The sequence below is a fragment of the Pteronotus mesoamericanus genome, unplaced genomic scaffold (genome assembly GCF_021234165.1).
Source record: "Pteronotus mesoamericanus isolate MK-2021 breed Mesoamerican mustached bat unplaced genomic scaffold, CSHL_Meso_final scaffold_21, whole genome shotgun sequence".
In the NCBI taxonomy this organism is placed as follows: domain Eukaryota; kingdom Metazoa; phylum Chordata; class Mammalia; order Chiroptera; family Mormoopidae; genus Pteronotus; species Pteronotus mesoamericanus.
The window spans coordinates 22,034,882-22,055,875 of NW_026555310.1; the positions used below are offsets into that span (position 1 = coordinate 22,034,882).

At 36.2% G+C, this 20,994-nt stretch overlaps 1 protein-coding gene across 7 annotated transcripts in view; it reads left to right on the plus strand.

Annotated features, from left to right (window-relative positions):
* The window catches only part of ABCC9 (ATP binding cassette subfamily C member 9), a 118,730-nt gene that overhangs the window by 94,028 nt on the left and 3,708 nt on the right, over window positions 1-20,994 (plus strand). For 6 of the 7 annotated variants that reach the window (XM_054591347.1, XM_054591346.1, XM_054591344.1 and 3 more), the window contains 9 exons: window positions 6,566-6,667; window positions 7,406-7,526; window positions 8,778-8,908; window positions 9,628-9,706; window positions 11,361-11,469; window positions 13,246-13,349; window positions 17,205-17,338; window positions 18,897-18,959; window positions 19,658-19,828. In XM_054591347.1, coding sequence (XP_054447322.1) covers window positions 6,566-6,667; window positions 7,406-7,526; window positions 8,778-8,908; window positions 9,628-9,706; window positions 11,361-11,469; window positions 13,246-13,349; window positions 17,205-17,338; window positions 18,897-18,959; window positions 19,658-19,795 — 981 coding nt within the window. In that variant the 3' untranslated portion in view covers window positions 19,796-19,828. The remainder of the gene's footprint in view (window positions 1-6,565; window positions 6,668-7,405; window positions 7,527-8,777; window positions 8,909-9,627; window positions 9,707-11,360; window positions 11,470-13,245; window positions 13,350-17,204; window positions 17,339-18,896; window positions 18,960-19,657; window positions 19,829-20,994) is intronic. The other variant, XM_054591342.1, reaches the window with a different exon arrangement.

A 20,994-nucleotide genomic window follows, 5' to 3' on the forward strand; every position in this document is an offset into this window, starting at 1 on the left:
TGATCATTATGTAAAAACTATTCAGAACATGGTGCAATTATACTTCACAAATTTTTGATTGAAGCATTTATTGATAAGAAATTCCTTTCAGGTTGCTGCAGGGCTTGGCAAAATGTCTTCTGAATTACCTACAAATAACATAGAGGCAGATGAAGTGTTCCTTAAGATTTAAAACAAAACCAAAACATTATTTCTAGATTCTGGCCAGATCCTAAATCTTTGCTTAAAACTTCTGTTAGTTTATTTGTTTATATCTATTTTCTCTAAGAAAACAAAATAATATCTGAGTAACAGAATTAATGATGAAATAGCTTAATGAAAGGTCTCAGATTCATAAGGGGAAAATGTTAGTAGCTACCTTTCTATGTGACTTTCTTAAACTTGGAGGTCAAGTATGTTTTTAGGGGGCAAGTGTGTTTGCTTTGGACTTGAGGTGAGTGTCTGACTTGAGTCCTGTTTCTGCTCTTTAGCACTTCCTACTGTCAGGTTAATGGACAGGCGTTTAGCAAGAATCTTCAAGCAAACCATATGTTCTGCTCTCATAGCCAGAATGCAAGATACTAGAGCCTTCAGACTGCCAAGAAAGGAAAGGTCAGGAAAAGTTAGAACGGCAGCCAGATTCAGAATGAGTTAGTTTAGTTTGACTTACAACCTACTACTTTAACCTCCACAGGAAAAAGCAGTCAGACCTACCTGAATATAAAAGAATTCTATTCTGCTGGTAGAAACCTAAAGAAAATATTGATATTTCAACAAAAAGAGCACAGTCTTTCATACATTCTGTTACTATTACTATGTATTTCCTTGTTTTCTGTATATTATACTCTTTTTAAGATTTGCTTTCTAGTCTCATTACCAGAACTTTCCTTTAAAGCAATCCCCCCTCACCGCCAAAAAAAAAAGAAAGAAATGATTTGCTTCTGCTTCTGATGAGTAAAGGTAAATTTTGGTGAGAAACTTGGTGATTTGCTGCAAAGTTTCGGACATATCTGCTCACAGAAGTCAAGGTCCAAAGTCCTTTCTATATCACTTGTCTTCTTCATCAATTGTATTTATGTGTCAGTAAGTTCATGTAGGTAAGTATGTGGGTGCACACACACACACATAACCTTCCAGACTACCCACAGATACAACTTAAAACCAGTCAGATCCACTCTCTTTCTGTTCTTCTGAATACATTGAGAGTTTTCAGTAGAACTAGAATAATTAGAATATTAGAAGGTTAAAACATTTAGTTGAATATAAATCCTATAATCCAGGAACATATGCCATAGTACGAGTGCTGAATAAATTAAGTAGATGACTCCTATTAGGAGAGAACCTTTCCCCCGATTGTACATGTGTAAATGATCTCATTATGATTTTGTGGTTCCTGTGGATGTGTTCATATCACTGGAGACACAATATCAGTTTGAAATAAATGAATCTTGTGATAGAAATACGAATTTTGAGATGCAGGACCTTAGAGACCAGGGTGTGAACTGCTTTCTGAACCCCACAGCTGGCCATAGTCTGTCTTGTCATTTAAAAAAAAGAAATATTAAAACTTTTATTTCGCCCAATGAATCTGCATTGATCTTATCCACAGCATTAACACAACCCCTTTTGTAAGTAAATTAGCAAAAATATCTGCTTATGGCAAATATTCTTGTAGTTGCCAGAGTGCAACTAAAATGATATGAGGAGGGTTGAGGCATTGGATGTAAATCAGAAGAGGCAAGCAGGATTTTCTAACACCGATCTGGGGATTTCACCAACTCTAATTCACGGACTCATCACCTTAATGAAGAAAAAGAGGAGAAAACTTATTATAGCTTTCTGTGGCTATTTTTCTCTTCATTCCCAAGTCTAACTTTCCAAAGCAATGCCACTGAATTCTATGGACAGAAAACCTCAAGTAGCAGGAAGGAAGGAAAAGCAGAGTGAAGATACCTTTTGCTGAATCTGGGAAGACCCCTGAGCCCTATCTAGTTTTTGTTTATGATCTAATTTATCTATTTATTTTTTTAACACATGGCTTTCACTTCTTTTCAGGTCCTGTTTAGTAAGAGTAAAGACAATCACAAGTTACTCCCTTTCTCTGGGTAAACAGTTTTCCCTATGGAATATTTAGCCCTTCCCACCATATTTATTTGGAATTGGGGAAAAAAAATAAAGGTCAAAATACGCTCAAATCAAAACCGCGCAAGAGTAAAAAGAATAAAATAATTTGGCGTGTTGGAAAGTAGCTAGACTGTGACCACCCAGGTTGCTTTGGCAACAGACGGGAGTGTTTTTCCTCTGGGTGCCAAGCGAAGTGGGCCACATTTGTGTGCAGTGTGTCACTATGTCCTAACCTTTGAATGCTGCTTACGTTCTTTTGTTCGGCACAGCGTTTTCTCTTCATCCCTCTGCACTAAACAGTTCCAGTTCTTTGGCATCGGTGTTTCCATTTGCAAAAATTGTGTAATTCTATCTAAAGGCTGTCTTTCCAAGGCTTTGTCTTGCTGTGTGGCGAGAGGATAAAAGAAAATTCACATCAGGAAGCCAAAAACAAAACAAAAGTCTTCAGAATCAACAGGCTAAAGTGAAAATAGTCTTCAGGGTGAGCTTGCACAAGAGTCTAGCACAAGAGTTTGTTCTGTGAAACAGCACAGAGCCTTTTCCTGTGTTCCCGACTCTGTGATAAACAGGTGTGTCCTGATGCTGTAATTCGCAGGACTTCATATAGTCTCCCAGGCGTTCCGTGGTATCAGAGACTTCTGAGGGCTACTTGAAGGAAAGAAAGATTATGTTGCTATTAAGTATCTACAAGTCCAATTTATAGAAAATTATAATTTTAACCATAATCTCACATATAGAAAGGTGTCATGGAATCACTAGAAATCTGACAGGAGACCTCACTTTTGACATGGGAGTTGAAGGCTTCCCTTCCGGAGGAGAGAGGGTCAAATTCACAAACTCAGTGGAAGTTCTAATTTATCACTATACTGATAACATGCCCTGTGTTAGGGTCCTCACTGACACTGGGTAATTCACATATGTAGTAACTTCTATTTTCTAAATCGAATCTCCCATCCCAGTGTACTTTTTTGACCACACATGTCTTTTTTATTTTTCACTGCATTGATTGGTTAGGATGCATAAAGCCTTAGCAGTGGAATAAATGCTGCTCGTGATCCCTAAGTATTTGCTCTCCTGTATGTGAGTTATTCAGACCATATGCTTCCCTTTTTTAAATCTGTTGCCTTTAAACCATTTTACTGTGGAAATATTTGTGAAGAAAGGAAAAGAGGTGTAATTATATGGTCATTTGGTAGGTCATTAAACTTGGTAACTTTAATGGTAAAGAAGTGGAAAATGGAAAGTTAACAAAAGCTCTTAGATTGTCTATCAATTTCACACTTCTGTACTTCTGTATTGTTTGAAGAGAAGTGATTGGAATTTAATGATTTTGCTATAAATATTTCTGGTAAATATTGTGTACAAAAGAGCACCTCTTATGCAGACCAAGGTAAAAATCATATCAAATTCCTCCAAAAAATTTCCATTGCCTTAGAAAAAACATTTTTGAGCAGTGGTAATAATCCAGCAGGGAGCTGAAAAGTATCAACTTGGTATACTTAAAGGACAATATGCACAGCACTTTCTAAAAAAAGAAAAAAATACAAAGAATATTTTTTGATAACTGTAATAACTTTGTTATGGATATGAACCTGAAGACTTATTGGTTTTTAAGCTCTCACAGCTATTTAATAGACTGAGATTTTGAAAATGGGTATTCCCCCTGAAAAAATAATTTGCTGTAAATGTATGTATTTCAAAAAGCTAAACCTTATGGTTGAAATATCAAAAACATTCTCTCTCCACATTATATGTAAATTTTGTCATATTTTTTTTACTGGACTAATAATCAAAATGCTAATGTCTGATGATCATATTGAAAACTTCACAAGTAATTTTGAAAACATTAGCCATGTGGAGGAGACCCAGAAAGTGTACACTGGTTACTCTGTGGATCATCCTTCTCCCTTTCTTCCCTTCATCTATTTTCAGTTCTCTTGTTGACTCTGTGGCCAGCATAAGGCTAAGGCCACCAACCTGTTACCAGAATTATCATTTTAATTCAACAAAAAATAGGTCAAATTGTCATCCAATTGAATCTATGATTTAGTTCTATATAATTGGTGAATCCAGGTTATAAATATACTAGAGTAAACTAAACTTAACAGAGATAAAGAGAAGAGATTGAGTGCATAATGTTTTTCATTTTCTTTACAGGAAACTTAAAGTCTAATTTTCATTTACTTTGTTGTTTAGTATATTAAATGTGGCTTTGTTCTATTCTGGTCCTATTCAGATCTGTTCTTTATAACATAGAACGCATAATTTTATGAATGTTTCCTCCACAATTGAAATAGTAAAAAATTAATAATAATTTGGAACTGAATGATGAAGTGCATGGCTTAAAGTAAGAGTGCTTTTCACTTTAGGAAAGAAAAAAACCCCTACACTTGTGCATAGCAAAACATTTTAGGAGACAATCATAATACAGTTCAAAGTGGAGGATTGATGTATCATAGAACTTTGTATTGGACTTCTCACCATATTGATGTTTTTACATGTTCAACTCTTAAAGTCTGGAGCAGAGATTGGTAGAGAATTAAATAATTCAAAGGAGTCCCAACTATATTCAAAAGTCTCAGTTTAGAAGGCATTTGGCTCATATAAAAATTCAGTGGATGCTTTACAAAGGGATGAATTTCCCTGGTCATTTATTCCATAAGGAACCTTTACAATGTACTCAGCATTATTACTGTTGCTGGAGATAATAGTGGTAGAAATTCAAAGACTCTGTCTTCGTGGAACTTACATTCTAGTGAAAGTATCTGGAAAATAACACGTAGACACATAAATGAACACCATCATTTCGGATAGCTCTTAATACATGGAGCAGAACACAACAAGACAAGGGGGTAGAGAACAGCCTCAGCACTGGGTGGGGCCGCGCAAGGAAGGCTTCTCCAACGAGTTGGCCCTTAAATGATGGCACCGAGCCCGGTGTCAGAGCCCTGTGGCACAAACATTTCAGGCAGAGTCATTGGCAGACACAAAGTTGGTGTGTTTCTGATGTTAAAAACCAAAACTCGGTGGCATAAATTTGAAGATCTAATTGGCTTTACTAAGTGATTCATGAATCAGGCAACATCCCACCTAGCAACTCGAAGGGCGCTCAGGAGTTGTACAAAATGGAAGGGTTTTATAGGAAGAAGGGTGGGCCAAGGGAGCTCTTAACAAAAGAAAGGATTCTTCCTGGGCCCAGGATATTTTTCCTTTGAGAAGAATAGATCAGGAATGTGAAGGGTGTTATCCTGCATATTGACTCTTCTTCTTATCGGGGAAGTGCAATGGAGAGGACACCTCTGACAAATTACGCCACCAGTACTTGACGAGAAAATCCCAGACAGGTTGGGTAAGATTGTTTCTGAAGAGGCTGAAACCTGCAGTTAGACTAGGTGTTAAATCTGGGTTTCATATCTGGTACCATGGGCTTTGAACATGGGTGATGCTGTTTAGGGACTGTTTAACACTAAGCGCAGGAAGACCAGCATGGTACCTACAGAGCGAAGGATTCTCACATATAGTTAAAGAAGGCAGGGTCTGCAATCCAGACTTTACATCATATAAGGCTTTGTAATTCATCAGAATCAGAATTTATTGTAAGTACAATAAGAAGGCAAGTTATATGAACTGACATATACTTTTAAAAGTATGTATGAATGAATGAATAAATAAATGATGAATGCTGACGTGTGATACATTAGCATGGTAAGTTTTAAGATTCTTTTTTGAGTGATAAGAATACTAAGAATGCTGAGAAATGGGAAAGGAAGAGGATGTGAGCAAATGGACACACGTGGCCTATCTCTCAGCTGAGTTTAAAGCAGGCCATAGCGAAGTTTTAAACTTTCACAAAAGGGTTTATCATTGAGTCATAGACAATTCAGATACTCTAAAACATGTCCACACTTCTAATTTATGAGAAAATATAATCCTTATTCTTATTTACATGTAATCTGGAGATTTAATATACCAGACTGAGTCCAGATAGTTGACAAAAAATTCAGCTATGAATTCCAGCAAGTTAACCAGAGGCAAATTTCTGCAGAGGGTTTAGCACACAAGGGAACTAATTACAACCTTGACATAAGCACACATGAAATTTAAGGTAGAAGGTCAAGTTCAAAAATAATTGCTTGTCTAGAAACAATGAAGTAGGAAGGGGGGGTGGTAAAAAGGAAACTGTATCTGATCCCAGTTGTGCCACAAATTGCAGCTTAATTTCTGGCAAACTGTTTAACTTCTCTAAACTCATATCTGTATGGATACAATGAAAACATTGCATCATTCCCATTTCAGCCCCAATACTGTAGTTGCAATTTTTTTTATAACTTAGGTAGCCTTCCTCTTACCAGGACACATAGGAGTGATGTGTATCCTCCTGGTGATCACCTAAGTTGATTGGGATCTTTGGTTTAAGAACTTGAGAAAAATAGTTTCACATTTTTTTCTTGCTCTTTTTTAGGATTATCTCGGAGCTTGCATTGTCCTCACTGCATCTATTGCATGCATTAGTGGGTCTTCCAATTCTGGACTGGTGGGCTTAGGTCTTCTGTATGCACTCACGGTAAGTACGGATGGAGCTCTCTCTTTCTGTGCAGTGTTGGACGGACTTTACATAGTTATTATCAACTTTTATTCATGGATGTTATAGGGTAACTTTGAAATTCGTAACAAGATGACATCTGGCAAATATTAGCAGATTTGGGCCTAAACCAATATTTTAGGACAGCATAGATTTCTGATATTGTGAGCCAATTTTTATTGTATTTTATTTTCCTATTTATTTGTTTGTTTATTTATTGCATTGGGGTGACATTGCTTAATAAAATTATATAGGTTTCAAGTATACAATTCTATCATCTGTATATTCTGTGTTTACTTCCCCTAAGTCTGTGAACCAATTCTTGGAACCTCCTCAAACCCTATGACCAGAGCACCCCCCAAGGCTCCTTGGGATCCACATCCTGAGTTGCTCACAGCCCATTTAGGGACACTAAAATGAATGTGCACATAAATGAGATAAGTGCAAACAGAGGTACATACCACTGTCCATTGTGTAGGGAAGTCATGCCTTAGCAAAACAGAGACATTTGAGGACCTTGAAGAAGAACAGACGCCTTCTTTGACAGATGTATCCCATGACATCCTCTCTGGTCTCTGATGTCCTGCAGCACTAATGAAGTGTACCACATGAGGTACACTTAGAGTCCAAGCCATTCTATCTCCAAACATCCAGGAATTGCAAAAATTGATACTGTATTTTATGTGTGTTCATTTTTGTTATTGCTGTTATCTAACACAGATAACCAATTACTTGAACTGGGTTGTGAGGAACCTGGCTGACCTGGAGGTCCAGATGGGGGCAGTGAAGAAAGTGAACAGTTTCTTGACTATGGAGTCTGAGAACTATGAAGGCACCATGGGTATTGTCCAGGATATTATTTTGTTTCACTTCAATATATATATTATTCAAACATTGTGTGTCAAACATTTTTGCTTTTGTTTTCCATTTCAGTGTACAGAGAATCACCTCTCTTACTGACTTTGCTTGATTAGGTACATATGGGATGATAAGACTTTCCAGGCTTGAAAAGTCTTGGACATAATCAGAGTCCAAATAAATGTTATTTAGTAATATTTAAAGAGAATCACAAATATTTGGATTTTATTTCATTAATTACTAACCTAAACCATACACTATCATATTTTCTTTCTAAAGACCTTATTAACTTAGATGTCAAGAGATGTGCATCTTACAATACCGACTGAGATTCTCGCCTTTGTTGGAATTAAATTGGCAAGAAATTCAATACTGAGAATGGAATAATCTTTCTTAAATGCAAATCTCATGCTTAAAATCCATTCCTTTGCCTAAATCCATCAATAGCTATCCAGGTCTTCAAGGACAAAATCCAAATAACTTAGCTATATAGACCAGTGGACACTTCGTTAGTCAAGCCTTGCCCGCTAGTTAGTCTCATCTCTCATCATCCATCCACACACCTTTTATTCTGGCCATGCCAACAAGCTATTTTTTCTTTTTATTTTTGTTCTTCTCCCTCTTAATATATATATACAAGATATGTTTGAGACAAATTTCCCTATCACATATCCTTTATGATTTATCTCAGATACCACCTTCTCTTGAAGCCCTCCCAGATGGGACACCACTTCTTGTGCTCCCAGAACACCTTGGGTTGGCCTCCCTCTTGTATCTCTCCGTGCAGTACTGTAGATGCTGCCTTACTTGTGTGCTTCCCCCAGGACACAGTGAGCACTTTGAGGCATGTCTTTCATCTCCATATCCCCCAACACCTTGTACACACCCCTCACATTTTAAGCACTCAAATGTTTAATGACCAACAGATTGAACAAGTGAATCAATTCACAGATGAACTATCTTGAACAGAATTGAGTGATGAAATGATGAAGAGACATGATGCTGTTGAATGCTCCAAAAACAAACAAAACTGTTTTAAAAGTTCTTAATCCAGCAGCCTTTACTCTTCCATAATTTTATTTAAAAACTACAGAATTTAGTTCAGTATTACTTTAAAATTAGGAAAAAATTTATGTTCATAAATGTGTATAATGCTTTCCCTCCCTCTTTCTTTCTCCCCCTTGCCCTCAACCTCTCTCTCACCCTGTCTCTGTCTTCCCCTCCTGCCACCCAGATCCTTCTCAAGTTCCAGAACATTGGCCACAGGAAGGGGAGATCAAGATCCATGATCTGTGTGTCAGATATGAAAATAATCTGAAACCTGTTCTTAAACACGTCAAGGCTTACATCAAACCTGGGCAAAAGGTATAGAATTCACTGACATCTGATTTATTTCATGCAAACCGTTTGATGTACATTCCGTTACCACCTGAGGTCTTCAGACATTCCAACCAAGTATATTCTCACTTGGCTTAGATTCTGCACACTTTACAGGTCAAGTTATCTACAGAAAAGAGAATAGGAGAGAGAGGATCAGAATGAAATATATGTTTTCTGTTATATTACCATTCATTAGTCTCCCATGAGGTTAGGAAAGTCAAAAATAGGAATGCTTTTCAAAATTTCTGTCAGTGGCTCTAGCCATAGCAGACATCCTATTGAGAACTTTACATTTGTACTAGCTCTTGCCCCAAATGATTTATTTTAGTTATCTTAAAAAGACCAAGCATGCAGGGATAAAAAGGACTTGTTCACTTTTTGTTATAAGATACTTCCAAGAAAAAAAATATTCATTAGACCAACATGTAACTAATTCAAAAAATTAAGCTACAGAGAAAAACAACACAATCACATAAAAATAAGAGCTGAAATGGAATTACTGAAGATTTGGTGAGGACTCCATGTTTTCATCTTAATAATGATCATAACAGCGTTCTGAAAAGAAAATGGTGGTATTTATGTAAGTATTTAAATACAATTGTGGTTTCACTGCAGTATCTTGTCCAAGTTAAAAATACTTTTATCTCATCTTCTGTCATTTGTCTGAGTCTGCCATTCTCTCTGAGTGACAGTTGCTTTTTCAGGTGGGCATATGTGGTCGCACTGGCAGTGGGAAGTCATCATTATCTCTGGCTTTCTTCAGAATGGTTGATATATTTGATGGTGAGTTACTAATGAAATTTTTTCATTAGACATGTGGTCCTTTCCCTTAGAAAATACAACATCAACTTACCTAATCCTATAGAAATTTTTTTTTTAAAAAACATATTTATAAGGGCTCTGTATCCTATAGCCCATGTTTTGAGCATCCCAGGAAAACAGTCCAGAAGTAAAGAAAAAATATAGAATGGGGAAATAATATCATTAACCCAAAACTTAGTTTTAGACATAGTTGATGAAGAATTCTAGTAAACTGATAAAATGAAAACAGGGCCACCAGTTTTGAATAACAGTAGATGGAGATAGCATTTCAAGAGGAAGAAAGCAAGGGGAAGACTGTCTTGTTTCCTATAGACTAAAATATATCTCTTCATCAAAGGAAAAAATACAGGAAGATAAGATATCTGTATTTAATTTTGGTGCATGATTCTTATTATCTTCTTCTTATTAACATTGTTTAATGAGGTTGAACATAATGAGGGTGAGGAAGAAACCCCTACTAGAAGTGCCAAACACATGTTGACAATATACAAAAATATTTATTCATCCACAAACTTATTTATAATATGATACATGGAAATAATTTAATCTTTACTTTAGAAAAAATATGTTACATATTTAGTCTATCAAGTGGCCTACATGCTTGACCATCACCTCAAGGGAATGCTTACTGTTACCATCTTTAATGATTATTATGATGATAGTAGTTCACATTTTATTGTTCTTGACAGTTTATATTATTTAATCTATACACCAGTTCAGTGAGATAAAGAGGTCAGTTTATGAACACAAAGTTGAACTGTGGCAATTGCTGTCTCTTTGGGGTTTAGATTCAGGAACAGGTTAGGTTTATGCCACTGGTCTAGCAGTTTGCTCTTTCTGTGGCTAGTAGTAAACATAGATACTTTACAGATGTTCAGTAGGAATTTGCAGTTAAAGTCAATTACATGATCCAAAGACAATTGATAGACACTCTTCTTAAAGAACTATGGTTATGACTGAACATATTAGATTATGAAACATCATTTCAGGACCCATATGAATTCTCAATGACTTATTCTCTTTTTAATATCATCAGACTATTAGGATTTTAATAGATAATATGTTATTTCTGAAAGAAAGTTTAATTAACCACCTGTTATGCTCTTGAATCTAAAGTCAACTAGAAAAGGGACTCTGGGTATCATGCTTCACCTGGTACAGTCATCTCATAAGCCCATATTTGTTTTTGCACAAAGTGATATGATAAAGTAAATCTTTCAAGTTTGAGAAAAAGACATGGCAATTGCACAAGCCTCTGTAAGTCTATGTACACTATGGAGAGATATTCATTAAAATTTGATAACTATGTCATAGAATTTACTTTTGTATTTGTAATACCCTGAACTGTTCAATCAATACAGGAGTGAAAAAGACATGCAAAAAACCCTGTCTTTAAGGACCTTTTATACTTCAGTTAGGGGAGGAATACTATAAAACAGGTCAGTAAATATATAAAGAATGTTCTATGAAGCAAAATAAAGCAGGGAACTGGGAAAAAGGTATTTTAGGAATGTCAATCCTGAACTAGGAAAGTACTCCCAATTTGTAAAGCAAATAAATATTATTTTGCTTGTGATTTTACTACATACCTGCCATTTTTGTTTCTCTTTAACAGGAAAGATTGTCATTGATGGGATAGACATTTCAAAACTACCACTGCATACACTACGTTCTAGACTTTCAATCATTCTGCAGGATCCAATACTATTTAGTGGTTCTATTAGGTAGGTGATGAGTCTGACAGAAAACTGTGTGCCTTGGGATTTACCATTTGCTTCATAGGATAATTTTTATTAGAAATGCTTTTCAGGTACGGGTGAAATGACATTATCAAGATGCTAAGATTAAATCAAGTATCTATCCAACAATTTGAATTTGGGCACCCTAGAGTTGCTAAATTAGCCTGTAGAAGCCAATCATTTATGTTTCCAGTTCTTCTTCTGTTTGATTTTACAAAAGTCATTTTTTTCTCCTGGACCTGTGGGCCATGACTCTTGGCAGACCTTTTTTTTTTTTTTTGTTCGAAGACAGTTGTCTCCATTTGCCCCCGACCACTTTCCCCCATGCCACCAATCACTGCCTCCCTCCCGCAAACCTCCCCCTTTTGGCTTTGTCCGTGTGTCCTTTAAACATGTTTCTTGACAACCCTTCCCTTAGTTTCCCCAATTATTCCTCTCCCCTCTCCAAATACCATATGATTGCACTTATAAGTGGAACCTAATCAACAAAACAAACAAGCAAGAAAAATATAACCAAGGGCATTGAAATAAAGAACAAACTGACAGACCTTTCTGAGGCGTTCCAACCTACAGATATCCTGCGTTCCTCATGTATATTTGGCCTGACCTTAGCGGATATTGAGTTTGGTTGGTACCTTGATTTCCTGCCCCTGCATCCCTCACTACTTTTCTTTCAGCCAACACTGCTTTTAAGAAGCTGCTGCAATCTTCTTTATTCCTGGTTTTGGGTTTCCCAGGGGAAAAAAAGATGGACATATCTACTATCTGCTAGGCACTTTAAATATATTCTCTCATTAAATCCTTATAATATTGTTCTAGTATATATAAGATTAGGCAAAAATAGGTTTACAGTTGTGAGTCCATGAAACACAAAGTTTATATTATTATTTATTAATTATTGTATTCTTTTCCATAGAACAACTATAAACCTATTTTTGGCCCATCCTGTGTATTATCCCATTTTAAAGATGAGTACTTTTAACTGAAGAGAAGCTATAACTTGCCCAAGTTCATATACTTAGTAAGTATAGAACTGTGATTCCATATAAAGTTTGACTCTAAAATCCACAATGGTATCTTCCACAAGATTATGTCTTTCATTTCATTTCTCCTTTGTCCTCTCTTGCTCCCCTTCTCCATTTATTTAATTACAAAAAAGTACTTTGCCACTTCCTTTTATTAATTGCCCCTTGTCTTGAAGAGAAAATGCATGTAAGATTGCCCAATATTTAGATGTAACATTGCTTTACTTAAAAGTTCTAGATCTATCAACCTATTTAGCAATACCATAGTAAATTTATACCGCTGAATATATTTATTCTGAATAACTATACTAGTGCTTTTGCGGCTGGTACAATGCAATGAGTTGGTATAGCTAATAGTTTCATTTGTTTCCAGAGAGATTTGTGTGGTTACACCCATCGTTTCTGTAGGAATGTTTGCTAGGCACTATTCAGATTACAAAAGAACAATATAAAAGTGGAAGAATCCAAATAATGGATTTTATTATATCCTTTCATGCATATAAACTTACTAATATTATTATCAGAAATCATTTTTCTAATATTAAGGTCATTCATTCATTCATCAAACAGAAGTTGAATGCCTACTTTATCCTAAGCACTGTTGTATGTACTAGGGTTACAGCAGCAACCAAAACAAATAGAACTTACGTTTTAAGGAAGGAACAATAAACAAACATATACAAAATTTTATTTATTTTTATTTATTGACTAATTAGCTGACATTTTTCCCATACAGATTTAATTTAGATCCAGAATGCAAATGCACTGATGACAGACTCTGGGAAGCTCTAGAAATTGCTCAGTTGAAGAATATGGTCAAGTCACTGCCAGGAGGTCTAGGTATATTTCTAAATTATACATTTATTTTTAAAATATGCAATTAATACTATATATATCTATATGCAATTTATGCAAGAATCACATAATTCTAATGTTATATCCCTTTATTATATTTAAAGTAATCTTTTAAAGGTCATTAGGACACTTCAAAATCTAATGATTCTGCATGGGGTAGAAGAGGATGAACCATATAATATTCTGTTTCATGTGAGCATTCCAGAGTATTCCAGTTAATACATTTATAGCCTTTTCACCATCTGTGGGCACAGATGACTTCAATCAGAATATTCCCTTGTGGTCATTCTGTTCACATGATCTACGTAGTCACTTACCTTCAGCAAATGGATAAGAGAACTGAAGAGACTGTTAGGTTCAAAGAGTACTTGATGCCTTTGAGGAGCAGATATTTTCTCCACATTGGCTGCCATTTTCTTGCTACCATGAGGTCATATTCATTTTATTTCAAGGTCTGCTGTGGAAAAAGTCCAGCCATTGTTAATATAATGAGAATGTTTTGCACATAAACATAATCTGGCAGCAAAGGAGAGTGGACTGGAATGGGCATGTGTGAACAATGATGACTTCACTGTACTACTCAATGGGAACAGTAGACACTGCTGAGTGAGCATGTGTGGCCATCACATTCAAAATGACTGAGCAAGTAGAACAACAAATCTGCATCAAATTTTGTGTTAAGCTTGAACATTCCTCCAGGAAACTATTCAGGTGATTCAGAAGGCCGCATCTATGAGCAACTGGTGACTAAGCAGCTTCATCGTGACAACACACCCACTTATGCATCACGTCTCATGCAGAGTCTTTTGGCAAAACATCAAATCACCCAGGTGACTCAGCCCCCCTAAAGCCCAGATTCGATGGCCTGCAACTTCTGGCTTTTCCCAAAGCTAAAATTGCCTCTGATAAGGAAGAGATTTCAGACCATTGATGAGATTCAAGAAAATACAATAGGGTAGCTGATGGCGATTGGGAGAAATGTGTGAGGTCCAAAGGTGCCTACTTTGAAGGAGACTGAGGGATCATTGTCCCAAGTATAAAATTTCTTATATCTTATATCTTCTTCAGTAAACATCTCTATTTTTCATATTACATGGCTGGATACCTTCTAGACAGACCTCCTATAACATAACATTTTTAAAGACATTATTTTCTATTATCTTACTGCAGTATTAGTTTTGGTCATTTGTGAAGGGAATGAAACATGCTCAAACAATAACTGATAAAAATTCCATCCCAGATGTAGTACAATTTTTGGCAAATAACTGATGACAGAACAAAAAAACAATGTGGATAATTAAAGAATAACACGACTAAAGAAACAACAGAGAGTTCACAATATGGTATTTAATTCATAAAAATGAACATTTATAGTTTTGGACTTGTGCTTTCTCAAAATCTGAACTCATTTAAGAAAACAGAAAGATAACAGTTGATATTCTAATTTTAATACAATGTAGTTGCCAAACTGATTGTGTGCTTTTGGCACGGAGTTTTAAAAAAATCATCCTACAAAAGTTGTCCTAGGGGCTGCTTATACTATCCTTATTTTTTTTTTGGATTCTTTTTTCTTCTTTTTCTGATTTGTTGTTTTTTGCTTCCTTATCCTTTAAATCATTGACTTGATTCTCAGCTTCATCCACTCTATTGTTGTTTCTGTGTAAATTGTTCTTTATTTCAATTATTGTATTTTTCATTTCTGATTGAATCTTTTTTATGCTGCCGAGGTCCTCACTAAGTTCTTTGAGCATCCTTATAACTAGTGTTTTGAACTCAGCATCTGATAGATTGCTTATCGCCATTTTGTTTAGCTCTGTTTCTGGAGGTTTTTCTGTTCTTTTATGTGAGCCATGTTTCTTTGTCTCCGCATTTTGGCAGCTTCCCTGTTTTTGTTTCTATGTATTAGGTAGAGTTGCTTTGACTCTGTGTCTTGGTAGTATGGCCTAATGTATTAGGAGTCCTGTAGGGTCCAGTGGCACAGCCTCCACTATCACCCATGCTAGTATTTGAGGTGTTCCCTTCATGTGGGCTGAGTACACCCACCTCTTATAATTGAGCCTTGGTTGCTGTTGGCAGATCAATGGGAGGGACTTACCCAGGCTAGTCACCTACAAGGGGTGGTCGTGACCACTGACCACCAACTTCCACCCTCCATGGAAGATCAGCTGTGAGTGGCAGGGTGATAGTGCTCCAATGTGATCTTTAGCTGACCACTGGGTGTGCAGGCTCTGAGGTTTCCCTGGTGGTACAGGCCAAGGTCAGCCTCCAACTTCAAGAGGTCTAACATTTGCATCATAGGGCGACAGAAGGAGAAGAGAAAGAACAAGAAACTGGACATCTATTTGAAAAAATAATGAGAGGAAACTCCCTTAATTTGGTGAAGGAAGTAGACATGCAAGTCCAGGAAGCACAGGGAGTCCCAAACAAGATGGATGCAAAGAGGCCCCATCCAAGACATATCAGAATTAAAATGCCAAAGGTTAAAGATAAAGAGAGAATCTTAAAAGCAGAAAAAGAAGTTAGTTACCTACAGGGGAGTTCCCTTAAGACTGTAAACTGATTTCTCAAAAGAAACTTTACAGGCTAGAAGGGATTGGCAAGAAACAGTCAAAGTCTGAAAAGCAGACACCTACAGCCAAGACTGCTCTACCCAGAAAAGCTATCATTTAGAATCAAAGAGCAGATAAAGAGCTTCCCAGACAAGGAAAAAACTAAAGGAGTTCCATCATCACCAAACCATCATTATAAGAAACGTTAATGGGACTTATTTAAGAAAAAGAAGATCAAAACTATGAACAATAAAATGGCAAAAATATATATCTATCAACAATTGAGTCCAAAAAACTAAGCAAAGAAGAAGAACAGAGACAGAATCATGTATACAAAGAGTGTTTTGATGGTTGCCAGATGGGAGGGGAGTGTGGGGGAAGGGTTGAAGACGTGAGGGGATTAAGAAGTACAAATAGGTAGTTACAGAATAGCCATGGAGATGTAAAAGTACCGCATAGGAAATGAAGTAGACGAAGAACTTATACACATGACCCATGGACATGAACAAGTCCTTATTACATAAATTAAAATTTGGAGAATAAATGCATAGCTCCCAAGCATGAGAAATTATAAGAATTTGATGCAATGAGAATATATCAATAGAAATTGCTCCCCTCACAATACACATGCAAGTCTACTATAAAGTGTTTGAATTCTAATAAAAGAGGTGATTTGGAAACAGAATTTATTTTAAACTTACAACAGAACATTTTATGAAATGTGGGTGGTAAAAATAATGAGCATATAACATTCATTTATACATGCATTCAGCTACTATGTCAGGTACCATGGTAAGTGCAGGAGATACACTGATGAGAAAAACAAGCAGTCCTATCCACTTGGAACTTAGAGTTTAATGGGATGGTATAATGGAAGAAGAATGGGTATGGAGTTGAAAATATTCTTGTCAAGGTCTACTACAATTAAGCTATGTAATCCTGAACAAGCCACTTCATCTCTCTAGGCCTTAGATGATTATATTAAATAATCTCTTTAGATAATTATATTACATAAATAATCTCCAGGGTCTCCAACTCTTCAAAATGTTTAGCAATGTTTTATATCTTACTATATGGATGCACCTTAGCATCCATTGTCAAAAACTGGGTGACCCAGGATTGTATTAATTTTCCAAGGTAAAGTTCCTCTGCACTTTTCATATATGAAATCCTTGCACCAGTACAAATATCCAACTTGCTTTTATAAGATATAACCTGTTTCACTATCTTACCCAAGAACTATCACAGTAACATTTCTTCAATGAAATCCTTGCTTCTTCCTCTGATTTAGATGCAGTCGTCACTGAAGGTGGGGAGAATTTTAGTGTTGGCCAAAGGCAACTGTTTTGCCTCGCTAGGGCCTTTGTCCGCAAGAGCAGCATTCTCATCATGGATGAAGCGACAGCTTCCATCGACATGGCAACAGTGAGTGTACTATCTAAGCTTTTTAAATGGATGACTTGGAGAAATGCACATGAAAACTGTAATTTTTTTCTCCTGATTGGGTTCTGAATACTCAGTCTTATTTTGAGGGTCATTTCATTCATCCACTTAATCAACTGATGATAGCACATAGAGGATTTCAATACAGGAGACAGATATTAGTTTTAATGGTGTTCCTATTGCGAATAAACACAAAATAAATTTGGCATTACTTATTGTTAAATTCTCAAAACAGTTAAATCCCAGGCTCAGTACATGAGAGTATTGTATTCAAGTATTATCGTAAAAGTTCTAAAATGCAGTATGCACCAAAGTCAATCATTAATTTCGAGAGTAATTTGCAGAAAAATCACTAGAATTGATAATGGCTACAATTGATAAAGATTGTCCCAATGTGTTTAATTAACAGACCAGAAACTTTGACCAAAAATTTTCTTAAAAAGATCTGTCCAAAAGGCTGTAATTAAGTGGAGAAAAGTCACGTTAAACCACAAACTGAATTATCTAACAATCAATGTTTTTATAAAAGTTAGCTTACTAAAAGTTTGGCATCTAACAGGATAAAAATAAAAAACACCCACAACCACCTTAGATTGGGTATTTTCTTGTTGTACACATTAGATTGGGTAAAACTACTCCAAATATTAAAACAGTCTTAGGGTTAAGAGCCAATTACATATGGAGATGCTAATTTGACATCATTTCTCTCTACTAAGTAAGACTAATCAATTGAAGTAACTATACAAAGTTATAGTATATCTACTCAAAGTTAACATAATTTAAAACTATAAAATAGTTTCTAATCAAGCCATTTCACTAAGTAAGCATAACTACATCAACATTAATATTAATTATTAAGGTTTTACAATATTGGGAGTTATTATAGGGTAATACTGCCTCAATAAAGTTGAGAGAGACAGAGAATGTGAATGAGAATGAGGATGAGAATGAATTAATTGACAATAAGCCACTTGACTGAAAGAACTCCTTTACATTAAGACTTAGGTAATCAAGCTTGCCTCTAGGAGAGAACAATCTTTACCTAGAACATCTTTTAAAATATAATGATAACAAGAGTTTGTGTTTGGAATTAAAAATGTTTCCTGCCTGGAATGTTCTTTTATGGGTCAAATTCCAAATTTGGGGCATGTGTTTTATTTTTCCTTTTTCTGACCCAAACAGTAACACCTATTAAAGGTTTTATTAGTTTTGAATACATGCTATTTGTGGTGTAACTCAAGTGAGCATTTCCATGCACATTTGCTTTCATTTTCTTCTTTCAGTTCCCTGGCAATAAACCTATCAGTCATTATCATTAATCAGATGAGTTTTATTTGCATTTTGAAGACACCCACAGAGCCCAACGGAGACTTGCTGCTGAGCACTGCTCCCTGTTATATCTTTTGCAGCAGACCGAAGAGTGGGACTTCTCAGAAGGGTTTGGGCATGGGGAGGCATTGTTCTTGGGGACCAAATATCATAGTGAGAAGAAGTAGTCCAGAGAAATTTCAGACTTAATGTGTTTGGGTTTTTCTTGCAGGAAAACATTTTGCAGAAAGTGGTAATGACAGCTTTTGCAGACCGCACCGTTGTTACAATAGCTGTAAGTATGAGAAACAGAGTTGACTTATTCCTCTTTGGTTTTCATTCCAAGATTCAATAATCTTTATTCTTGAGCCATTAAAATATACTTATAGTGAATTATGTATTTCTTTGCTAATGTTTCTGTTATCTGTGCAAGAAAGCAAAAAATACATGCTATTCCCTGAAAGCCTTTACATTGTTTTTTCCAGACTGTCTGCTCTACTCACGTCCCCTAAATTACAGTGATAGCACACACCAATTCTACGGTTCCAGCAGGTCATAGCCTGTGCTTTTTCCCCAGTTACAGGTGGTAGTTCACAAAGGATAATTCTCCTTTCAACAATCTGATGTTCTAATGAGCAATTTCAGAAGCAAAATTCTTAAATTTGACTGCCAATTCTGCCACTATTTAATTTCTGTGTCTCTTATCACTTAACTGTTTTCTTTAAAAAAAAAAAAAAAAGGCAGTAAGATACCTCATGGCTGGGGCAATACTTTTTCTGAGCACCAATCAAATCGAAGAATTGCTTAAATCTTTGTAATCCATGTTATAACTTCCTTACAATAGACCATGGTTTTCTTTCTTCCTCTTTGCAGATGAGTGGATTCTTGCTCATATTTAGGCCTCATATTTAACAAAAACTAATTTGTAAATGAATCACCTGGACATTTTCTCTTTTGCTGATTCTCTTCTTTCTACTTTTCTTTTCTCTCCAGCATCGTGTCTCTTCTATTTTGGATGCAGGCCTTGTTTTAGTCTTTTCTGAGGGTATCTTAGTGGAGTGTGGTACAGTTCCAAACTTGCTCGCCCACAAGAATGGCCTCTTTTCCACTTTGGTGATGACCAACAAGTAGATCGTCATGAGCTACTGCCAAGTATCCCACTCGGTAGCTATCTTAGCAACATCCCCTCAGTAAGACAAGGCTAACGTAGCCATTCCAAGGGGAGGGATTAGCAAGGGAATTAGCTACTCACCAACCAGATGCTTCAGTTATGTTCAGTTCAAATGAGGCACATGTATATGTACTGAAATGTAAATATGTAAGAGAGAGTGTTTAGGAAAACCCCAAGAACAAGATTTACCTCTGTCTTATTTCTTGGGGAGGTTCTGTAAGTGTCCTGAAGAATACAGTGCATGTTCTGTACTTGTCCTGCAGAATGCATTAATTTAAATAATTACTTATGTTTAACAGTCGAATAATGGAGCTATGAATAGCATGCTTGCTTAGGCTGCCATTTTTGTGAATGATGCATGGAAGAAAAAGCACCCTTTGAAGCCAGACTTTTTCAAGGGGTCAGCAAATGACTCCCCCGGCAGGGCCCACCTTCTGTAAGCTAGGCCTAAGTAAAGAAAAACCCACTTGTCCTCACTTTCCCAGTGAACTCAGTGGTTCCTTCTGCCCTGGAGAAGGAGTCACCTGTCTAATTCATTCACACTGAAGTGTGAACAATTTAATGAGTAAGGGAATTGGCTAACTTGAAAAATGGTCCTATGATATTTTCAAGAAATTTTTTCACTGGAGAAATAGGGAAAAAAAACTTCCTGTTACCTTCAATGAAAAGGTAGGTAAAGGGGGAAAAACATACCCTAACCCTATTCAAAAGACTAGTTTTCTCTATTCTGCATGAAGCATGGTCTTGTTGGATGGTGCCTTTTAGTCTACACCAGGAAGATTAGTTGCGCATCATTTGTATTTTTCATCCCCAAAATTATGCTCTTACATCATTTCTATCCTGCTACATTCACTGAACACTTTTTTTATGTGTGTGTATACATATAAAAATATCTTTAGATATTTATATCTATATCTATATCTCTTTCACCCATTTTATATTTCAAGACCACTAGGGTGAAAGTGCCTACCAGAGTATCTAGAGCTCTCCCCACTGGACACACAGAAATCCTTGGGGAAGAGCAAATTATTGTGGGACCAACTCCTCCTAAAAGATTCATAGGAGACAGCACACCAGCTTGTGGGGGACCCCTTGTAGAATGACCCTCAGCTCTATTAGAAGTTACTATTTTTTCTTCCCTGTTAAAAGTTGTCCTGTT